Source organism: Gracilinanus agilis, chromosome 4 (assembly GCF_016433145.1).
Source record: "Gracilinanus agilis isolate LMUSP501 chromosome 4, AgileGrace, whole genome shotgun sequence".
NCBI classification, from domain to species: Eukaryota; Metazoa; Chordata; class Mammalia; order Didelphimorphia; family Didelphidae; genus Gracilinanus; species Gracilinanus agilis.
The window spans coordinates 421,238,159-421,258,567 of record NC_058133.1 but is presented as its reverse complement, the minus strand read 5'-3'; the positions used below and the strand labels follow the sequence as shown (position 1 = coordinate 421,258,567).

Here is a 20,409-nt window from a genome sequence, read left to right as displayed (position 1 = left end):
TGTAAGACAGAAGGTGAGAGTTTGTTTTTTTAACCTTATCTCCATTCCTTAGCATCTTTCCACCTATAATATGGGCATTCTTGTGGATAACTACTATATTCATTTCCACCACACCATTCTTTGGTTCTTCCAAGTCCTATGAAATTAATTTGTCTAAATTTTATTTGATAACATTTATACAACCCAGTGGAATTGCTTGTTGGCTCTGGGACGGGGGAATGGAAGAGGGGTCGGAAAGAAAATGAATCATGGAAACATGAAAAAATATTTTAAAAAATAAAATAAAAATTTTAAATGAAAAAAGTTATTTTATTTTACTATACCATTAGCAATCAGTGGAGAATATATACAAATATAGAAACAAACATTCTTAAAGGGGGGGAAAAACATAATTAATGAATCAAAAAAGTTCCATATTTTCCAAAAGTAATACTTCTCAACTGTACCATTATTTTGGAGATGAGTGACCTGGTTCCTTAAATTCTAAAACTGCCTAACCAAACTCAGGGAGAACAACATAGCAGATAGACACCTAGCCAGTATAAAAATGTTACTACAAATAGTAGCTAATAAAATCCCAGCACACCCTTTTGTTTCTACACCCACCAGTTAACACACTGCTGACACACAGCAAGATCCCTAACAACCTGCTAGTGAGGACTATGGGGAACTCTTAGGAAAAAAACCTACATACTCTGCAGTATGAGGAAATATATCAAGAAATGAAAATGAATTTATGGCAGCTTTATTAGGTGCTATGCTTCTGAGGGCAAAATAAAAGCTGGTAAGTAATAACTTAGGGACTCCCTAATCCTATAGTAGGGTTAATATACATTACATGAAATATTTATTATTTTATCTTAAATGTCCTTATGGACAAAGTTCAACAATGTGGTCACAAAATTAATAAATCTTGCATAACCCAGTGGAAGTGCTTATTGGATCCAGGAGGAGGTAGGGAAGAAGGGAGGGAAAGAAAATAAAATATGTAAACATGGAAAAATATCTTAAAAATAATTTTTTTTTTAAATTAACAAATCTATGTGCTGAAAATGGTCCAAAAAAGTGAGTGAACCAAAAGGAAGATCATGTCATGCCCATTTTCCCATGAATCTAAAGAAACCAGACCTTCAGCATATGATCTTAAATACAGGTGATCTTTCAATTTCATACAGAAGTTATTAGCATCTGAGTCCAAATATGACCTGGGACACTTCCTAGCTTTGTGACCCTGGTCAAAGTCACTTAACCCCCATTGCCTCGGCTCTTCTGCCTTTGAATATTCAATACATTCTAAAACCAATGGTTAAGTGTTTAAAAAGAAAAAAAAGAAGTTATTAGTACAATGAACTTTGTCTAGTAGAACACCTTGTTAAATTGATGACTCTTCCATAACATCAAAGGGGATCTCTACTTTCTTATCTCTGCTGTCCTAAGAACTTTCTACACCAAGTTAGAGAACTTAAATTCAAAGTGCTTAGTAGTTTTCACAAAATGCCTTGCTTATGACTTCCTTTTTCACAGGTTTTTTGAAGGACAACTAACTATCCCAAGTGAATACAGCAAAGTTGGTAGCAGAATCACACCAGAACAGCTCCCTGGGCTTAGATTCCACTGAGTTACATGGCCTCTTCAAGACACACTACTAAGCAGTATTCCTACATATTCTCAAAAGCACACAATTGTTCTAATCAATAAACTCCAAGAAAACACTTGGAAAACTCATTTCAATTAGAATTTTTTGTTGTTTTGAAGACTAGGGTAGTTAGAGAGAGCAGATAGTTGGGAGGGAGGATGGTAAATTTGTCCTAAATGCATTACTTTAAAAAAAATTTTTTTCATCTTTGAAGAATTTTTAAACACAAATTATTTCACTTCTGTAATTCAGATGTCTAAATGAAAGTTACTGCCATGTCAAGAGATCATTCACATGTACTCCAGGCATTTGGTAAAGCAAACACAAGGTACAAAGCCATATCTACTTATTAGGACCCAAAGTAAACATAGTTGATTTAATTAACCTGATCCAGCTGAGACTCTTTGAAAGAGTACCAACATGCCTGCATGGTAGCTCAGCTGCTGAGGCTAAAAGAAAACCTATCTATATCTCTGTTTACACACATGCATATGGATAGATGCAGTGTAACCACAAACTGCAATGAGCCCTTCCTATCATCTCCGGCTCAATGTGAGAAGCTATCCTCATATTACTGGACTCTATGGTAATCACTGAAATTGGTTCTGGGATGTAGTTAAACTGTTTTATCTAATACCTATCAATAAATTAGAAGACTTTTTGTAAGCTGGCACAAGGGCAGACTTGCAATTGGCTCAATCTGGTTTTCCTGAAAATAGTAAGCAAGCCACATGCATTCTTGTTTCCAGACCAAATCACAAAGTCCAACCAGGCTGACTGGACAATAAGTTTCTCCTTCAGTTTCACCATTGTTAATAATAGGCCAAACGTCTCTATAATCACCTGTTTCTGAAGATAATTAAATTTTAAAATATTGAAATAAAAAATATTGAAACCTACAGATAAGTGGAGAAAGAACTGTTTGGAAATATTTTGGACACAAACAGGAGTGAATAACTGTTAGTCGAAAGCTGATCGTTTTATAAAATATTAAAACTAAAATCATCCACATGCATAGTGGGTGGGTTGCAGTTATATACCTGAAAGAGCAAAATCTCCCATTTTCCTTTGGAGAACACAGAAGATATGGGGGTTGGTGAGTGCCACAAAATGCCTCAACTGTCTTTGCCTATTAGTGAATTTAAAATACTCTTATAGTTGGCCAATTCCTGGAACTTAAAAGGAGGGAAAAAAGTAAAGGGTCAGTTACCAGTGACTCTCCATCCTTGTTCATCCTGAGAACAGTAAAATCACAGGGAGTTAACCTACGTGTGTACCCCTTGCACTCCCTCCTTCTGTACTCAGAAACTTGACACAAGAGAGCATTATTTCTGTGGATTCAAAAACCCAAAAAATTCCCACCAAAATTGGTTATGTAACATAAACAGGAGCTAGCTTCTAGAAAACGAAAGTAAATAAAAGAGGTGGGGTGAAAGGAGTGAGAAGCATGGGACACAGAAAGAGAATAGGTTTGCATGGTCCACTTACTCGAATGCGAAGAAGAGTCCGCTAGTGACCAAGATGAGGACAAGGGTCAGGTAGAAGACGCCGGTCTGCCGAGCCATCATGATCCTCCCGTTACAAAAGAATTTGTTTCTTCCTGGGAAAACCTCCCATTTCCTCCTGGCCGCGATTTTCTTTTTCTTATGGGGAGACTCCATGGGAGAGGAGCTGTGAGTGCTGATCTGACTGTACTCGCAGTCTTTCATGGGCCCACCGCCTCCAGGAGTCATCAAAGAGGGTAGACAATCCGGGGGACACACTCCCCACCCAACCCCCCCAAAAAGCACAAACTACTTAACTAAGACGACTCCACTCTCTTAGAGCCCCTCCACCAACAGCACAAGCTCAAATTAAAGCTCACCAAATAGGTTACCGTTCCAGTGATAACTTTGCCAAGTAGCCCAAGTTAACCCTTTGGAGACCAAGGCTGTCATAGTAGGAAGGTTCCTCAGGGAAGGAGCTCCCCACCACCCCTCTATTATTAATCAATTCAATCACGTGTAAGAGGGGTCACGAAATTAAGCCTAATGAAGGAAAAATGACACCCTCCAACGCACACAAAACCAGGCGCGCTCACATATACCAACACCGACACTCACACAGCACACCACAAAGCACTCGCTCTCCTCTCCGAGCCCCTCTCGGTTCTGGAGGTGGATTTTTAACCCTTCTCCCAGATGACCCCTGCTGGGGGATGTCTAGGGTGACGAGCTCAGAACTCGAGTGAGATGGGCAGCGGCGGTGGGCACGCAGAGGGCTTCACAAGCTGCTCCTCTCCCCTTCGCCAGGTTTATTATAATCCGTTCTCCAGGCGGCAACACTTCCCCAGAGAGAAAGAAATAGAAAATGGGAGCTAGCCCGAGCCACCTCCGAAGCTTCCCGGGGTTGGGGGAGGGAAACAAGAACGAAATCCACAACAAAACCACGTTGCTTGGGTCGGTATAGATCCTTGTGAATGCCCAGGCACTAGTCCGGCTGAGAGCCTCCAATCCGCCCAGCTGTTTGCAAAGCAGCAGAGTTCTCCACACCCAGCGCCGCCGCCGCGGAGATGGGACTATGGGACTAGGAGGAGCAGGAGGACGAGGTCTCGCCAGCGGCTGCTCGCGGACTGTGTGGCGAGTGGCTGAATGTCTTCCGCTTGCCCCATAAGAGACAGCCCCAGAGTGAGGAAGGGACGCCAGCGGGGGTGGGCCTTGGTTAGACCGCGACAGACACTTGTTTGCAAATGCTTTCCCCAGCGCCTGCTGCAAGGATTCAGGGCGAGCGCTTCCGAGATTTTCCGCCTCCTCTGCTTCTCACGGCCCTGGTGTGGGCGATGGGTGGAAGCGTTGGTGGGGCGGGAGTGGTTGCTTCTGCACCCCCCTGGGCTCCTCCTCTTTCTCCTCCTTCTCTAGGGTTAAGCCCCTCAGATGGGGCAACCCTCCCGCCCTGGGCTGGGGGACAGCTCCCCGGGTCTCAGTTTGCCCATGCAACCCTTCATCACTTCTGGACTTCCCCTCTGTTCAGGGTCAAGCACATTCTTCAGCTCCTTGCTCCAAGGCTGTATGGGGTACTGTGGCACAACTATGGGGGTCCTCAGCTCTCATCGCCTCCCAGGAGAAGCAAAGGTCAGACCCCCTTGCAAGCGGCTCTAGGCGGCCGCCTCCCAGGCAGCGTGCACTCCCAAAACACACAAATGCCAAGACTTTTGTCCGCCCCCCAGCCGGAAAGCCTCTTTTTCCAGTCAGCAGCTGCCACTGGACCAAAAAAATTAAAAACAAAAAAAGCTAACCAAGAACCTCCAGTTCGTTTTCTTGACTTCTGGGGAGATGGGAGGAAGGGGAGAATCAACGAGAAAAATACCTAGTCCCCTCACCCCACATACTCCAGGCTGTTTCCTGGAGCCCCCACTCCCATCCCAGTTACCAGATTTACAGATACATAGCCCCCATGTTCCTCATTTGAGATGTGGGAGGCGTGCATACACGGAGGGAGACCCGGAATTGGGATTAAAGCTCGGAATCAAGAAGAGGGAGGAAGGGGAAGCTCTCTTCCTCTTTCTCTTTCACCAAAGAAGCCAGTTCTATAGGGAGAGGTCTCTGCTAGGCTAGACTTTCGCTCCTCTCTTGCCACTAAAGACTCCAGACTCTTTTTCTGCTAGCACAGGGAACGAAAGGGGGAAGGGGTAAGAAATGGAGGAGTTTCTGTTCTTCCCTACCAAAATAATAGATTCTACGTGATCATTAGCTCTATCTTTACCATATTCTCCCTCTTCTTCAACCCCTCCTTCTCCCGTATTAAACCTCAGTCTTTGTTCCTTTTATTCCTGTCTGTTGCTGTCTGTCTTCCTTTCTTTCTTTGTGGAGTCCCTACAGCAGCCGGAATGGGAACTGCCTCCCCTCTCCCTCCTCTCACGCCCATCCATCCCTCCACTGCCCAGACTAATAACCTCCCAGCAACTGGGAATGTGTCAAATCAACCCATTCCCCTAGTTGACATTAAAAGAAACGGGAGGAGCTAGTCTCTCTTTTTCTCTCCGCCTCCTCCTTTCCTTCTTCCCTCGCTTTACTGCCGTCACAGAGCTGGACGAATAAGCAAGCCTAAAAGATCTAAGAGACCACGCCACAGTTTGCAAAGCTATACATATTTGGATAAAAGGATGGGGGTGGAGAAGAGAGAGACCGAGAGAGAAAGGGAGAAACGGAGAGAGGAGACTGCCCCGCCCTCTTCTTAGTTTACGCTTTCCTTTCTCTACCTTCTGGGATTTGTAGTTCTTTCTTTTGCATCTACCCCCCCAAAAAAACGTAACTTGGGGTAACACTAAAAACTACAATCCCAGCATTCCTCGCTGCGAGAATGAGACGAGTAATTGCTACATTCCATTCTTCTTGGAAGAGTTCGAAATACGTCTTGCCCCTCGTGGGTAGAGGGAAGTGCTTGACTATCTTGAAATTGATTTCCAATGGGTGAAAAAATGAGGAGGGAAGTTGAGGAGTGATGGTTGCGATAAGAAAAAAATTGAGCCAATAGTACCTGGATTATAGTCTGGTTTTTTTTTTTTTAATCAGCTGGATAGGGTTTTATGAATGAAAATGAATTTACTCAGATCCTTTTCTAATCTGATTAAATTCGTTGAGGTAGGAGAGACAAGTCAAAATTGGATTTTTTTTAAAGGAGAGGTTTTTGTGTGTTTGTTTTTTCAAGGCAAAGTATTTTCTCATAGAAGCAATGTTATATTTGTGGGTTCCCAAGACAGTCCACAAAAGCTTATTTAACTTTCAATGTCCAGGATGTAGAATACTGTGCCTAACTCCACATGTAACAATTTTTCTTTAGAAAATGTAATCCCATTTGGAAAGCCTGAAACAAATCTGCACCTCCTCCAGCAGGTGCCCCCCCTCATCAGCCTAACACTGAGAACAGTAGCCTGGGGCAAGAAATTCAGCGGAATAACTTCACATTTATAATGGGAATCATATTGCTTGCTTTTTCAAAGGGTGGGAGAGAGACTTAAGGGAAGGAGAAAAATATGAAACTCTAGAAAAATGTTAAATGTTAAAAATGAGTAAAAATTTTAAAATTAGCAAAATGCAGCCTAAAGGGAAAGAGAATGGAAAGGTAAAAACTGGTATCACACCACTACCAATATGAATAACACGGAAATGGGTTTTGAACAATGATACATGTATAACTCAATGGAATTGCTTGTCAATTCCGGAAGGGGGAAGGGAAGAGGGGTGGGAAAAAATCATAAATCATGTAACCATGGAAAAATATTCTAAATAAGCTTTAAAAAAAACCTGGTAAGGACATTTCTCTGGTAAGGGGATCTAGCGGCTCGTCTGGAGTAAATAAGAACCTTGATTGGGATGGGGGTGGGGAGGACTTAGGAGGAAGGGAGAAGGAGGAAAAAGTCAAATTCTAATCAGCAATATAAGAAAGAGAAGTTCTGGCCCATAGGCCATGACCTATATGAATTGACTTCAGTGAATTAGGGACTGCCTAAATATTTTTAATTATTTGGTGGTAATAGGATCGCTATACACAAATATTTTTTTAATTAAGAGATACTTTATGTCATCAATGATGATGAAAATCAGGATAATAATCATGCAGAAACTTTAGTGGTTAATAGGAATTTTAGACAAAACAGTCTTTGTGATTTAAGTTTAGAGGAAAATCAAATCCTGGCCATCATTTAAAGTGATATGATCTTGGGCAAGTCTCTACATTTCAATAAAAATCTCAGTTTCCTTATCTGTGGAAAACCATGCTGGATTTCAGATTAGGGAAACCTATTTTCCAATTCTGCCTCTTATACTTAATACTTAATACCTGTAAGACTTAAAGAAATCATTTCAGGGGGCAGCTGGGTAGCTCAGTGGATTGAGAGCCAGGCCTAGAAATGGGAGGTCCTAGGTTCAAATCTGGCCTCAGACACTTCCCAGCTGTGTGACCCTGGGCAAGTCACTTGACCCCCATTGCCTACCCTTACCACTCTTCCACCTAGGAGCCAATACACAGAAGTTAAGGGTTTAAAATTTAAAATAAAAAATTAACTAAAAAAAAAAAAAAGAAATCATTTCACCTCTGAATATCAAGTAACTTTCCAAGACAATCAATTAATAGAAAGAATACAGAAAGGGCAACTAGATGGCCCAATGGATTGAGAGCCAGGCCTAGAGACAAAAAAATATTGAGTTAAAATGCGCCCTCAGGCACTTTATAGTCTTATGACCATGAACTGCCACCCCCATTACCTAGCCCTTACGATTCTTCTGCCTTGGAACCAGTAAGACAGAAAATAAGTATTTAAAAAAAAGAAATAAAAAATATAGAGAATAATACTGGCACTAGGCAGTGTGGTACACTAGACTTGCACTCAGAGGATCTAAGTTTAAATCACAACTGACAACTACTACTTAAGTGATCCTAGCCTAAGTTTCCTTATCTGTAAAATTGGGGGCTGGACTAGATAACCTTCCAGCTCTTACTTTGTGATCCTGAGACCTCACAAATTCTGAGCAAAGGACTCTACAAGCCCTAAATGTGAGTTTTTGTCACAACCTTAGTCTCTATTTATTCATTGTGAGTATTTTTCCAAAACTGGAATCCAAAGAGCTTATACTAGACCCATTCGCTTTGCATCTTTTATAGTCACACCTCAAATTTCTTTCATAAAAGTTACTTTCCAAAATTATCCCTTCTATGGGCCACTCCAAACCCCACCCCTTCATCTCCAAATTCTTTGTACTATGGAATTCGATTCCACTGATCTAGTCTCCTTTGCCATTGTCTTGCTAAAGACCATTTAAATTCACAAACTTCACCTTTGGTGTCTAGGTAGTTCCATTCATGAATCATTCAATAAAACAAGTACTGTGTGCCAGGCTCTGTGCTAAGTGATGGGGCTGCCTGGAGGAAAACAAAAAAGTCTTAGCTCTCTAGAAGCTTGAGTTCTATTTCAAACGATTACCCTGGGCACACATCTATGTATATGCAAAATACACTCTAGAGGCCCCCCAAAATACTCCAACTATAGAAAAAGATGAGATAAGGCTGAACCACAGCAATGAAATCCTACCCTATTGCTTAGAATATTGAGATATTATTGTTAGTGTCATATTCGCTGATGAGGGTAACCAAAACAGCCAATGTGTTCATTCCAGGGATCTTAATATTAGAATCCTCCTTCTTTTTTTTCTTCATTTTTGCGAATATCCTGGCACTCCCAAAATACTTGAAAAAGTTGACCTGGCCCGTTTTTGACGTACTCAATGATGTTTTTGCATTTCTGTACCTTTCGTATGCCGGCTTCTACTCACTCATTTACCCACCAAGCTCTATAGATGCACTATACTGGCAAATATGTGTAGTCATACTTTTTGTGGCCCTCTTGTCTCTGATAGACATTGTTTTACAAAGCTGGCGGTTTAGCTTTCGAAAGATAAAATTTGGAATTAAGAAGCCTATCAAAAAGTGACCCGTCCCCTCCAACCAGGAGACAGAGGACTCTGCACACTTAAAATCTCATAGAAAACACAAGTATTTACCTCTCTTCTCTTTTACAAAGAAGATCTTCTTTTCCTCTGAAATTCCCATTTTGACATGTTCATGGCAAAGTGCTTTCCCTCCAAAATAAAGATTATATGGAAGTCTTTTTTTCAGAGGAATGTCAATTTTAACTTTACTAGAGTTCTCTGCTGAAAACTTGCCTTGACATATCTGAGAGTAACCCAGGGTTCTTGGAGACCAAGGCAGCAGAATTCAAGTTCATCTTAAGTGCTTAATAAATGATCCATGACTGATTAAAAAAAAAATACACTCTAATTGTGGTGGGAACCAGAAACATAAGGGGCATCAGATCAAGAGAGGTCTTTTCTAAAGAGGCCCTGGAACTGAACTTTTGTTGTTCATTTTATTTAATTTTATTTTTACAACAGCCTAGAAGAATATGAAGTTAAAAAGACATTTTACCAACTGACTACCAAACTGGAGTTCTCTTTGGACTGGAGCTGAACTTTTGAAGGAAACTTAGGACCTTATTAGTCAGAAATGAGGAGGAAATACATTCCAGGCCGGAGGGATAGTCTATGTAAAGAGACAGAAACAGGAAATGGATTGTCATGTTTGAGGAAGAGCAAGGAGACCTGTGTGTCTGGAGTAATATATAAAAGACTGGAAAAAGAGCTGCTAGGTGGCACAGTGGGTAGAAAGACAAACCTGAAAACAGAAGATCCTGGATTCAAATGTGGTCTGAGATACTTCCTGGCTGTGTAACTAGGTTTTAAGTTACTTAAATCCCTGTGACCTTACCTCATCTGCCTTAGAACTGATAATTAATATTGATTCTATGACAGAAGGTAAGGAATTAAAATATATAGATATAGATATAGATATAGATATAGAAAGAGAGAGAGAGAGAGAGGATTCTGGTTGTGAAGGGCCTTAAATTCCAAAAAGATGGACTTGTATTTGATTCTAGCAGAAGTAAAAGGTATCTGACATTTGTTCAGGAGTTAGACTTGTGCTTTAAGAATAGAATTTTGGCAGCTAGAGATGGATTGGAAATGGGAAGAGACTTAAAAGAAGAGAAAATAATGAGTAGGCTACTTTAAAAGTCCAGGTGAGAGGAAATGAGGGCCCAAAACTTCAAGGACTTTTTCATAGTATTTGAAAGTCAAAAGATAACATCCTTAAGATATCTGAACTCCTAGAAAGAAGCTTTAGTGATAGAAAGCCCTTAACTGTTGAAGCAATCCATTGTACCTCTTTTTTTTTTTTTAACCCTTACTTTCTGTCTTAGAATTGATTCCAAGGCAGAAGATAAGTAAAAGCTAGGCAGCTGGGATTAAGTGACTTGCCTAGGGTCACACAATTAAGAAGTATTTCAAGCCAGATTTGGGTTGTTGTGTGTGTGTGTGTGTGTGTGTGTGTGTGTGTGTGTGTGTGTGTATGTGTGTGTGTGTGTGTGTGTATTTTTCCCAGATTACATGCAAAAATAATTTTCAAGAATTGTTTTCTATTTTGTGATTCATGTTCTCTCCTTGTCTTCCCCCCCCCCACTCTACCCCAAGAGGGCAAGTAATATGGTATAGGCCATACATATGTTATTATATCATACATATTTCCATATTTGTCATTTTGTGAAAGAAGGCACAAATCACAACTTAAAACTAGAAAAGAATTCAGAAAGAAGTAAAGTGAAGAATGGCATGCTTCAATCTGCATTCAGACTCAGTCAGTTCCTTCTATAGCACTGGATTGCCTTTTCCATCATTAGTTCCTTAGAATTTTCCTGGATCCTTACATGGCATATAATAGTTAAGGCCTTCACAATTAATCTTTATACTTTAATGCTATTAGTGTGTACAGTGTTCTCCTGGATCCTGTGCGTCTCCCTGCTTTAAATATGTTTCTTATAGACAGCATATTGTGGGATTATGCTTTTTTTTTTTTTAAACCCTTAACTTCTGTGTATTGACTTATAGGTGGAAGAGTGGTAAGGGTAGGCAATGGGGGTCAAGTGACTTGCCCAGGGTCACACAGCTGGGAAGTGTCTGAGGCTGGATTTGAACCTAGGACCTCCTGTCTCTAGGCCTGGCTCTCAATCCACTGAGCTACCCAGCTGCCCCCTGGGATTATGGTTTTTAATCCACTTTGTTATCCTCTTCTGTTTTATGGATGAGTTTATCCTAGCTGATGCTGGATTTGAACCCAGGATTTCCTGCCTCGAGTTCTGTCTGAGAATGATCAGAGGAGTCCTAATGAGTTCCTATCAACTTTTTAAAATTACTTTGCATGAGCTTTCATTTGGAGGCATCTAAGGGTTATGTTTTTATGGAAAGTGTGGACATGCCCAAAGATGCTTAGTAAGAGGACTCAGAAATATTCCTGATTGGGACTGTCTCAGAGAGGATTAAGTGCCCAGGATAGTCCCAGAGGAGACTCTTTAAATTAGCTACTGCTCTCTTCAAGTATGTCAAAGCAACTCAACCTCCCTTTGCTTAACTGCCACAAACTTGGGGTTCTCAAGATCTCAATTGGGGTTTCTAGATTCCAAGTTGACACCACTAAAGTGATTTTCCTTAAACTCAGGTCTGATCATGTCACCCACCTTCTTGCTAGATAAACTCCAGTGACTCTCTAATGCTTCTAAAAGCAAATATAAAATACTCTTTTGGGCATGCAAAGCCCTTCACAACCTAGCTCCATCCCACCTTTCTAGTCTTCTTATACTTTACTCCCCAACACATACTCTTTTTTTTTTTTAACCTTAACTTCTGTTTTAGAATCCATATTAAATAAGGCAGAAGAACAGAAAGTATTAGACAACTGGGGTAAGTTACTTGCCCAGGGTCACATATAGGAAGTATAGGAGACCAGATTTGAACACAGGTCCTCCCAATTCCAGGCGTGACATGCTAGCCTCTCTTCTCTCAACACACATTCATTTCAGTGACACTGGCCTCAGGGCTGTTTCATGAACAAGATCCTCCAACTCTTGGTTCCAGCCATTTTCTCTTGTTATCCTTTCTGCCTAGAATACTCTCCCTCCTCCACTCCAACTATTGACTTCCCTGGCTTCCTTTAAATCCCAACTAAATCCCATTTTCTGTGGTAAACTTTCTCTATCCTTCTTAATCCTGTATATAGCTTGCTTTGCATATATTTGTTTACATGTTGTTTTCTTCATTAGACTGTAAATTCCTTGAGGGCAGGAACTATCTTTTGCCCCTTTTTGCATCTCCCAATCAAACTATTAAGATTAAATCAAGAGTATTTATAAAGTATTTTGTAAATCTTCAAATGCTCTAAAATTGAAACCTCTCTACATCTGGACTCATCCAACCTCTGCTCTCTGAAGACATTACTCTTGCCAAGGTTCCTTTCCTCTCTCTCCGTCTCTGTCTGTCTGTCTGTCTCTCTCTCTCTCTCTGTCTCTCTCCTTCTCTTCTTCCTCCTCTATCAATCTTCCTATCAAATAGCTAAATCCTATTCATTCTAATCCTACAATATCTCTCCAACACATCCTCTTCTTTTGATTTGCACCTCCAACACCCTATTTCAGTCCCTCTTTTCAAATCCCCAGGTGTTTGTTACTTGCCACATAACACATAATAAGGGCAGGAATTTGGAACAAAAGATTTAAGTGGTGGGCATTGCCTAACACTGACATTCCCTGGCTTTAAAAAAAAAGTATTTTTCCCTTTTTCCCTTTCCTTCATTTGCTTGGGAGACCTAAAGAATCTTTGGGAGCTAAGAAAAACTGCAGTGCCTCACTCACAGTTCTTGTGGGGTTTCTTTGTCAGAGCTTATGAAATGAGTTTGGAGGAAGAGGATATTCCAAAAGAGTTAAATAGGAGTTATAAGGAGTTTCTAGTTTTGAGTCAGGTAGAGGTTTGGAACAAAGATGAGTCCTATTAACAGGAAGTAATAAGCTCCAAGACAGGATAAATATGTGAAAGCTCTAATTATCTGAAGAGCTGTGTTGTGCTCCAAGAAAGCTTAGTCCCTGATAGTTATTATTTTAGGAGCTGGAAAACTTGAAGATAAAAGCAACTGAATACCTTTCCCTAATTTAATGACTGGATGTGTGCATATTCTTCCTATTCTCATTAAAAGAGCTCAAACTCTTATTGCTTTGGGTTCTAAAATAAAAGAGGGATGGCAGAGGCCACTTCCCTTCTTTTGAGGGAGATAACACTTCAACTAATAACTAGCTGAAATTTAGTAGGTGGCAACAGTAATAATATCCCAGTACAGAGAATTGGGAAGCATCAAAGACAAAGATACTCAAAGAGAAAAGGAGCCATTCAACACTGTCCTTCTGAGTATGTGCAAAGTGCCACAGATGCAATTCTCCCAGAAGTGGCTAGGGAGCCAACTTCCAAGAAAGGCATGATGATGTGTAATAGAAATTCCCTGGAGACTCTTTGAAAGAAACTTAGATATTCTATAATTGGCTCTGATCTCCTAGCCATCTGAAATGGTGGAACCTTTATTGAGTGACTGAGGAGGAGAGGGGTTGACATTCAAAAGTTCCTAAACGAGAAGGGCCTTAGCTACTTCTTTTGGTTTTATTCTTCTTCATGTGACTTTTTCAGGTTGACAGTGTTCATTGAGAAATAATGCTATATGGGTAGAGGGCTTTGACCCTCTACCAAATGAGGGCAATAAGGAGCTTAGCGAATATGGTTTTTGGTTCTTTGCTTCATTTTTTGTCTTTTCATTTTAGGCAAAAGAGATTAATCTAGAGCTTACAATTTTGTGAATTTCAAAAGGTCATAAGAACAAGACACAACAGGTCTAGGAATTTGGGAGCTGAGACCATGTTGGATTTTGTAGTCAACCCACTATTGATGTAGCCTTTGTGGACCATCCTAGGTAGCTAAGACAAGGAATCACCTGGCAAGGATGCCACATTTGGGTGTGAACTTGGCGGGACCAATGCTATTGTATAGTTGGAAAATCTTGAACCCCTAAAACTGTGTAACCCAGAATGCTTTTCCCTTTTGTGTACATGTGTCATCATGTTGTTTGTATATAGTTTCAGGGTCTCCTCCCTCTCACTCTCTTCTCTATACGTGGGCTGGGTGAGCTCTCTCTAGTTTTATTAATAAACTTTATAAATATTATTCTTGGGGTATTTTGCATATTAATTTTAATCTCTACACTATTGTGAAACCGTTAAATCTGAGCCAGCTGATTCTACAGAGGAGACGTATACAGAATCCAACTCAAGTTGAGAGTATTAAATTTTTTTTTAAAACACCTCCAAACCTTAAGAATACCTCAGAACCCTGAGAGGAGAGATTTAATTAACCTCACTCAGGGAAGAAGCTAGTACTTATTATACAAACAAGTATAACAAACACATCATCCCTCCCCTCAAGGAGCTTACAATCTATTTATGGAGAGAGAATATACATACACAGAAAAATTTAAATGCAACATAATATAAGCAAGAAATGTTCAAATAAGACAGTTGCAGCCCATATTAAGTTGCCCTGCCAAAACTACATTTCCTAGTAACATGTTCAAAACTTGATCTTAATATTTAAAATCTTATATAGCTAATCCAAAAATCATATGGCAGTCTAGCATTCCCATTACACATATTTTGGCCACACCAAGTGCCTAGCTATAGCTTGGCTTCTGTCTGCCACCCCCACCCTCATCCCCCACCCATCCTGTTTCAATATTTCCTAGTTGTTTTACCCTTTATCCATATTTTATGCTTCAGACCATTTCAAACTCTTAGACTAATTCTTGACACTTTCTAAGTCCTGTACCTTTTCTGGAGCCTCTCCTGACCCTGAGATGGACTTCTGACATTCCTCTCTACCCTGTGCCTCTGAACAGCCAGAATTTCAGCCTGCTTACCTCAGGACACTTGATCTAGTTTAGTTGGGAATTCAACAGCAAGAAATGCTGTTCAATTAGTGAATTTGTCCCACTATAGTTTATTGGTATCATAATAAAGCATCGGTGAAAGGATGCATGTGCACTAAAACCCCCAGGAGTCCCTGCTTGTCCAGATCCTGGGATAACATAATATATATCACATCAGGAACAGACTAACTATGCAGGCTGCTAGATGGCACAGTGAATAGAGTCAAAAAGACCTGAGTTCAAATCTCTTTTAAGATACTTATTACTTAGATGTCCATCAGTTGTGCTATTGGAGGTAATATACTGGAAAAGTCAGAGATCTGGAGCTTTTACTCATCCTCACTCTCGTGCCTTTGCACCTCAGAGAAGACCCAAATCTTAGGGTCCAGAGTCCTTAGTACATGATTCTTCAGCTTTTGGTTCTGGCCACTCTTTTCAGTTAGCCCTTCTCTTCATTCTACACCTCACAGGAATGTGTCTTTCATTTATAACATTGTTCCTATGGCACTGCCTGGGCTAATGTAACTTTGTTCAAATTAAACAGTTTTCATGGACACAATTACCTCTTAGTCAAGAATGTGATTAAACATCAAGCTAGTAGAAATAGAAAAACTATGAAGTAAGAACAAGAGACAATCATATGGAAAATCAGAGTGATACACTGGATAGCTGAATTAAACAGAGGAAGCTATTTGGAGGGTCTACTGATGGAGTTAGGCTTTGAAGTGTGAAGATGGGATTAACTCTCCCCTGCCCATTTTTAGATGTAATCACCAGAAGCTATATACCCCACTTATTTTTAAGTATGGGGAGGTCTGTGACCCACATGTGCTATAGTGAGTGACAAATAAGAATATCGACTGATTGCCACCTGGGTACTCCTAAGCAAAGCTTTAGCTGTAATTGGTACATGTTGTAATGCAGAGGTGCAATCAAGGCATTTACCCTTGCAAAACATAACTGTAGAATTTCTGGCAGTTAGCCAGCCTTAGAACTCTGACAAAGGGCAGTTGGTCCCAGAAGCTTGTGAAGAGCAGAGGGGCGAACTGGGCTCTGCCTTCAGGTTGAAACCTTGCCTTGAATCTGTGCTTTTGTCTTTGGACATTTGGAGCTTAGCTAACTTCTCTGAACTTCTTCCCTGAACTTCCCTATTTCATTCCCTATTACCTTCCTGATTTTCCTGTGGGCTTTGGGAGAAGGGTGGATTTTGGGGTTGTAGCAATTAGACTCTGAGGATTTAGTTCCCCATAGACAAGTAGGGCTACCCTTGAAACAAACTATCCCTTGCTTTATCGTTCTAGTACTCCCTAACCTCAAGGGCAGCCAAACTTCCCTGGCTGAGAGAGAGCAGGCTCCAAGCCATTCCTGTGACCCTCCCCCACCTTGAGCTTCTCCTTAGGCTGTTAGAGAAACCCTATACCCTTCTCTCCTTTATAATCAACCCTGAAACTTTAATAAACCCCACTTTACCCAATCAAACCCTTTGCTAAATCATTGGTTTGAGGATAAGTGAAGGTTGAAGGAGGGAAAGAACAATTCTCTTTATTTTCCTGAGGGAAGCTGGGAGCGTCCATCTTGGGAGGAAGTAGTTGTCTCTATACTTCCTCCTGGAAACCCTTCAATTTCACTAACAGGGAGGAGCCTTGGGACTCCTTCTTTGTAGACTTGAGAAACTGACTAGAAAGCCCTCTAGTCAGATTCACACCACTTCTGACTGGCCCTAACCTTTGTGTCTGTAGAAATACCATTTTCCCTGGAAGAGTCCAGCCTTCTTTCCCCAATAACCTCTGTCTCTAGTCTGAGTGTCTCCCTGTTGCAACTGCCTCCCCTAATTACCTCATCATCTCTCTTACTGTTCATTATACTACCTTGTCCTCTATTTCCTTAAATACAGCCATTCCCTTACATCTCTCCTTACAACTTCAATCCACTATTGCACCCTCCTTTCCCACCAAAGGACCGAAACCCCTTCTTACCTTATTTTATTTTTTATTACAATGTAAAGTGGGAGGAAGGCACAGGAAGTGACCAAAGGAATGGTCTTTATAAGTGGCAAGAACTTCCTATGAGGAAGTCTTTCACCTTCAACTTGACCCTGGAGGAGCCCTGGCTGAGGACTGCTTTCTATTTCAATTAGGATTACCATGTTGGTGAGTGAAAAAAGGCTGATTCCCTTCCTTGATTTGTTCTGGAGGTACTAACCTCTGAAGAGACACCTCATTTCAGAGGAGGCTTTGTGGCTAAAACCTTTGTTTAATTGATGCCTAGGCCTATCTAGATCTATCTATCATCTCCACATAATCTGATAAGAATGGTTTAACTGATAAGAAATGGGACAAGATCTTGACTGTTAACTCAAAGCTGCTTCTCCGAAGTACCATTGAGTCACAAGTTTATTATATATGAAAATTCAAAGTCTCTCACCCAAAAGCACGAGAAAAGTTTCGCACAGCTGTGCAGAGCTGCATTTTTAACATAGACAATACAACAGGCTTAGAAGCTTCAAGGTGAAGATAAGAACCAGGCTGGACCATCAGCTGTGTGATTATCAGCAAGCTAAGACTGAGAATACTTTTCTCTGGGGTAAAATGCCCCTGCTAAACTAAGGTTTTGGCCTTGGGTTGCCAAGCGGCTGCATTTCTGACCAAAGGGGAAGAATGTTAACCTCTTGACTATTGGTTTGCTAAGAACTTAAAGCTTTTCAATAAGGAAAGGTGTGGATCAGAAAAGGAGTCAAAAGAGGAGTCTCAGATTTTTATCTATTCTCTTATTGGCTTCCCACATAGGCCCTCTAACTGAGGCTTCTGGAACCCTGCTGGAGTAAAGCCAGGGCTTAAGCACATAGTCTAGCTCATTGAGCTACAGATCTTACTCTGCCTTCTTTCTCATTTCTCTACTTTCTCTACATTTACTCTTTCCCTCTATTTTATAAATAAATTGCTAAAAAATAATTTGGAATTGATTAATTCCTGGTGACCACACTCTGATAAATTTAGTCCAGCCCTTTTATTTTTGCCCCTTAAATTCTGACCCTTAGAGAAGAATGTGTACAGAAAAAGTGAGAGGGCACATAGAATGTTATAGGTAAAGTCATGGAGGTAAGTATGCATACAGTTTGTTGGGAAACAATAAGCAAACCAATACAGCCAAATGGGATGATACTAAAGTAAATATGATTAAAGATCATAGTGATAAAGATAATTATAGGCACATTTGATTAATCAGCAAACATTTATTAGGTGCCTCCTATGTGTCCAGCACTGTGCTAGAATATGAAGATAAAAATACAAAAATTAAATAGACTCTTCCTCAAGTAGCTTATATTCTATTGGGGGAGAAGGAGATTTCATGTGTTCATGTGTTCATGAAATCTCCTTCTCCCCCAATAGATATGAAATTAATGTAATCATCAGATAGAACTCACTTTTAGAGTAGACTTTTATCTACCCCCATTTACAAGTGGCAGTGAGTGTTGGGACATTGTTTTCTCCAAAGGAAAGGGCTCCAGAGTAAGCCTAATCTCCTCAAAGCTGGTCATAGAATTTCTGCTTTGACATGGTTACTACTTGGAGTATGAGGGCTTTTTTTTCATTAGAATGTGAATTCCCTGAGAGCAGAATCTGTGGTGTGTGTGTTTTTTTTTTAACCCTTAACTTCTGTGTATTGGCTCATAGGTGGAAGAGTGTTAAGGGTGGGCAATGGGGGTTAAGTGACTTGCCCAGGGTCACACAGCTGGGAAGTGTCTGAGGCCAGATTTGAACCTAGGACCTCCCGTCTCTAGGCCTGACTCTCAATCCACTGAGCTACCCAGCTGCCCCAGAATCTGTGTTTTTTGCCTTCCTTTGTATCCCAATTCTTAGCTCAGGTCCTGGCACATAGTGGTATTTAATAAGAATTTGTTGACTGGTTGTTCCTTTGTTTTTTTAGTTCCATGACCTGTTTTCTTGGCCCCTTCCCTGGATAAATATTCCTGGCCACTGCCCACATGCTCACTAAATGGGGAGGGTATCAATCAGCACCATGGAACCTACTCAGTCTGTCCCATGATGGATCTCAGGTTTGGGGCCAGGGCCAAGGAAAATAGTACAGCCTCCTTTACTCTGTCCGTTCTTGTAATGCTATTTTAGGAAATCAGTTTTTCATCCAACTTCGGCTGAACAGGTGTTGGTGGAAAGTTTTCTGTTATCCAAACTTAAAGGAGGCTGGTCAGTTGACCAGAATGGCAATTTAGTCAGAGAGAGTAATACCCAAAGTTATCCCAACCCACAGTATTTTGCAATAATTCTGATAAGAAATTATAATCCAGTCTTGCCATAATGGAGTAAGAAGAATTATGATAGACTGATCCAGAGGTAAAAATCTCTTTTACTCTCTGAATAGTAGGGAATAAAGACTAGCCTGTGTAGGAACCTATATAATATTTAAGATAATCAGAAATCAGTTGCTAAGTGAGCTCAAATTGTTGTCTGTCTCCCTTGCCCTACTCTACCCTCTCTCATTCTTCTCCCCAACTGAGAAAGAGAGAAGAGAAAAAGAGAAGGTGGTAGGAAGGGGAGAGACAGAGAGACAAAGAGAGAAATAGAGACTGAGGCTAAGATAGAGAAAGAGACACAGAAAAAGGAACAGTGGGGGCTATTTCTCACCCTGTAGATCCCAGGGAGTCACAAAGGGAAGGACTGTGAAGGACCAGCATAACGAGCCTGCTTTGGACATAGAAGAGAGCCACAATCAGTAGACATTGCTTCAATGCTTACAATGTACCAGGCTTTAGGGATACAACTTCAAAGAATAGAGCAATATCTACTAATGAGGAGCTTATATTCTAATGGGGGATATATGAAGCAGTTTTCTCTTGCCTTCACTCTGATTACCAGCAAGAAGATCCTGAGTCTCTGGGATAGGGGAGTGGTGGAAGAAGGGGAAGTAATACTAATATGATAAACTTCAAGCTCTTGCTTTACACAAAAAGGGTAATTTTTTTTTAAATTCTTACCTTGTATCTGTTTCAATTCTAATGCAGAAAAATATCAAGGATAGGCAAACAGGGTTAAATGACTTGTGCAGGGTCACACAACTAGGAAATATCTAGGGTCAAATTTGAACCCAAGTCCTCCTGATTCCAGGCCTGGCTCTCTATCCATCATGCTACCTAGCTGCCCTTTGAATTTTAAGGACTTTTCAAAGATCACTCATTGACTCATTCATCCAAAGTTCTTTTCTGGGAATTTCAAAATACAGTCTGTGTCTAGGTTTGTACAGATATTGTTAAAAAAGACCTGATATGCATTTTGGATACCAGAGTCTTTAATTTATTCTATGAAAAATATAAATGTAAGATCTGCAGGGGCTGTCTAAATATGAGGCAAAAAATGGATTGTCAGGACCCAAGCTCTGGT

The 20,409-nt window shown here is 40.7% G+C and overlaps 1 protein-coding gene across 2 annotated transcripts in view; it reads right to left on the bottom strand.

Annotated features, from left to right (window-relative positions):
• The window catches only part of ZDHHC14 (zinc finger DHHC-type palmitoyltransferase 14), a 346,310-nt gene extending 342,841 nt beyond the window's left edge, over positions 1 to 3,469 (bottom strand). For both annotated transcript variants that reach the window (XM_044671756.1, XM_044671758.1), the window contains exon 1: positions 3,125 to 3,469. In XM_044671756.1, coding sequence (XP_044527691.1) covers positions 3,125 to 3,369 — 245 coding nt within the window. In that variant the 5' untranslated portion in view covers positions 3,370 to 3,469. The remainder of the gene's footprint in view (positions 1 to 3,124) is intronic.
• Between the last annotated feature and the right edge of the window lie 16,940 nt (positions 3,470 to 20,409).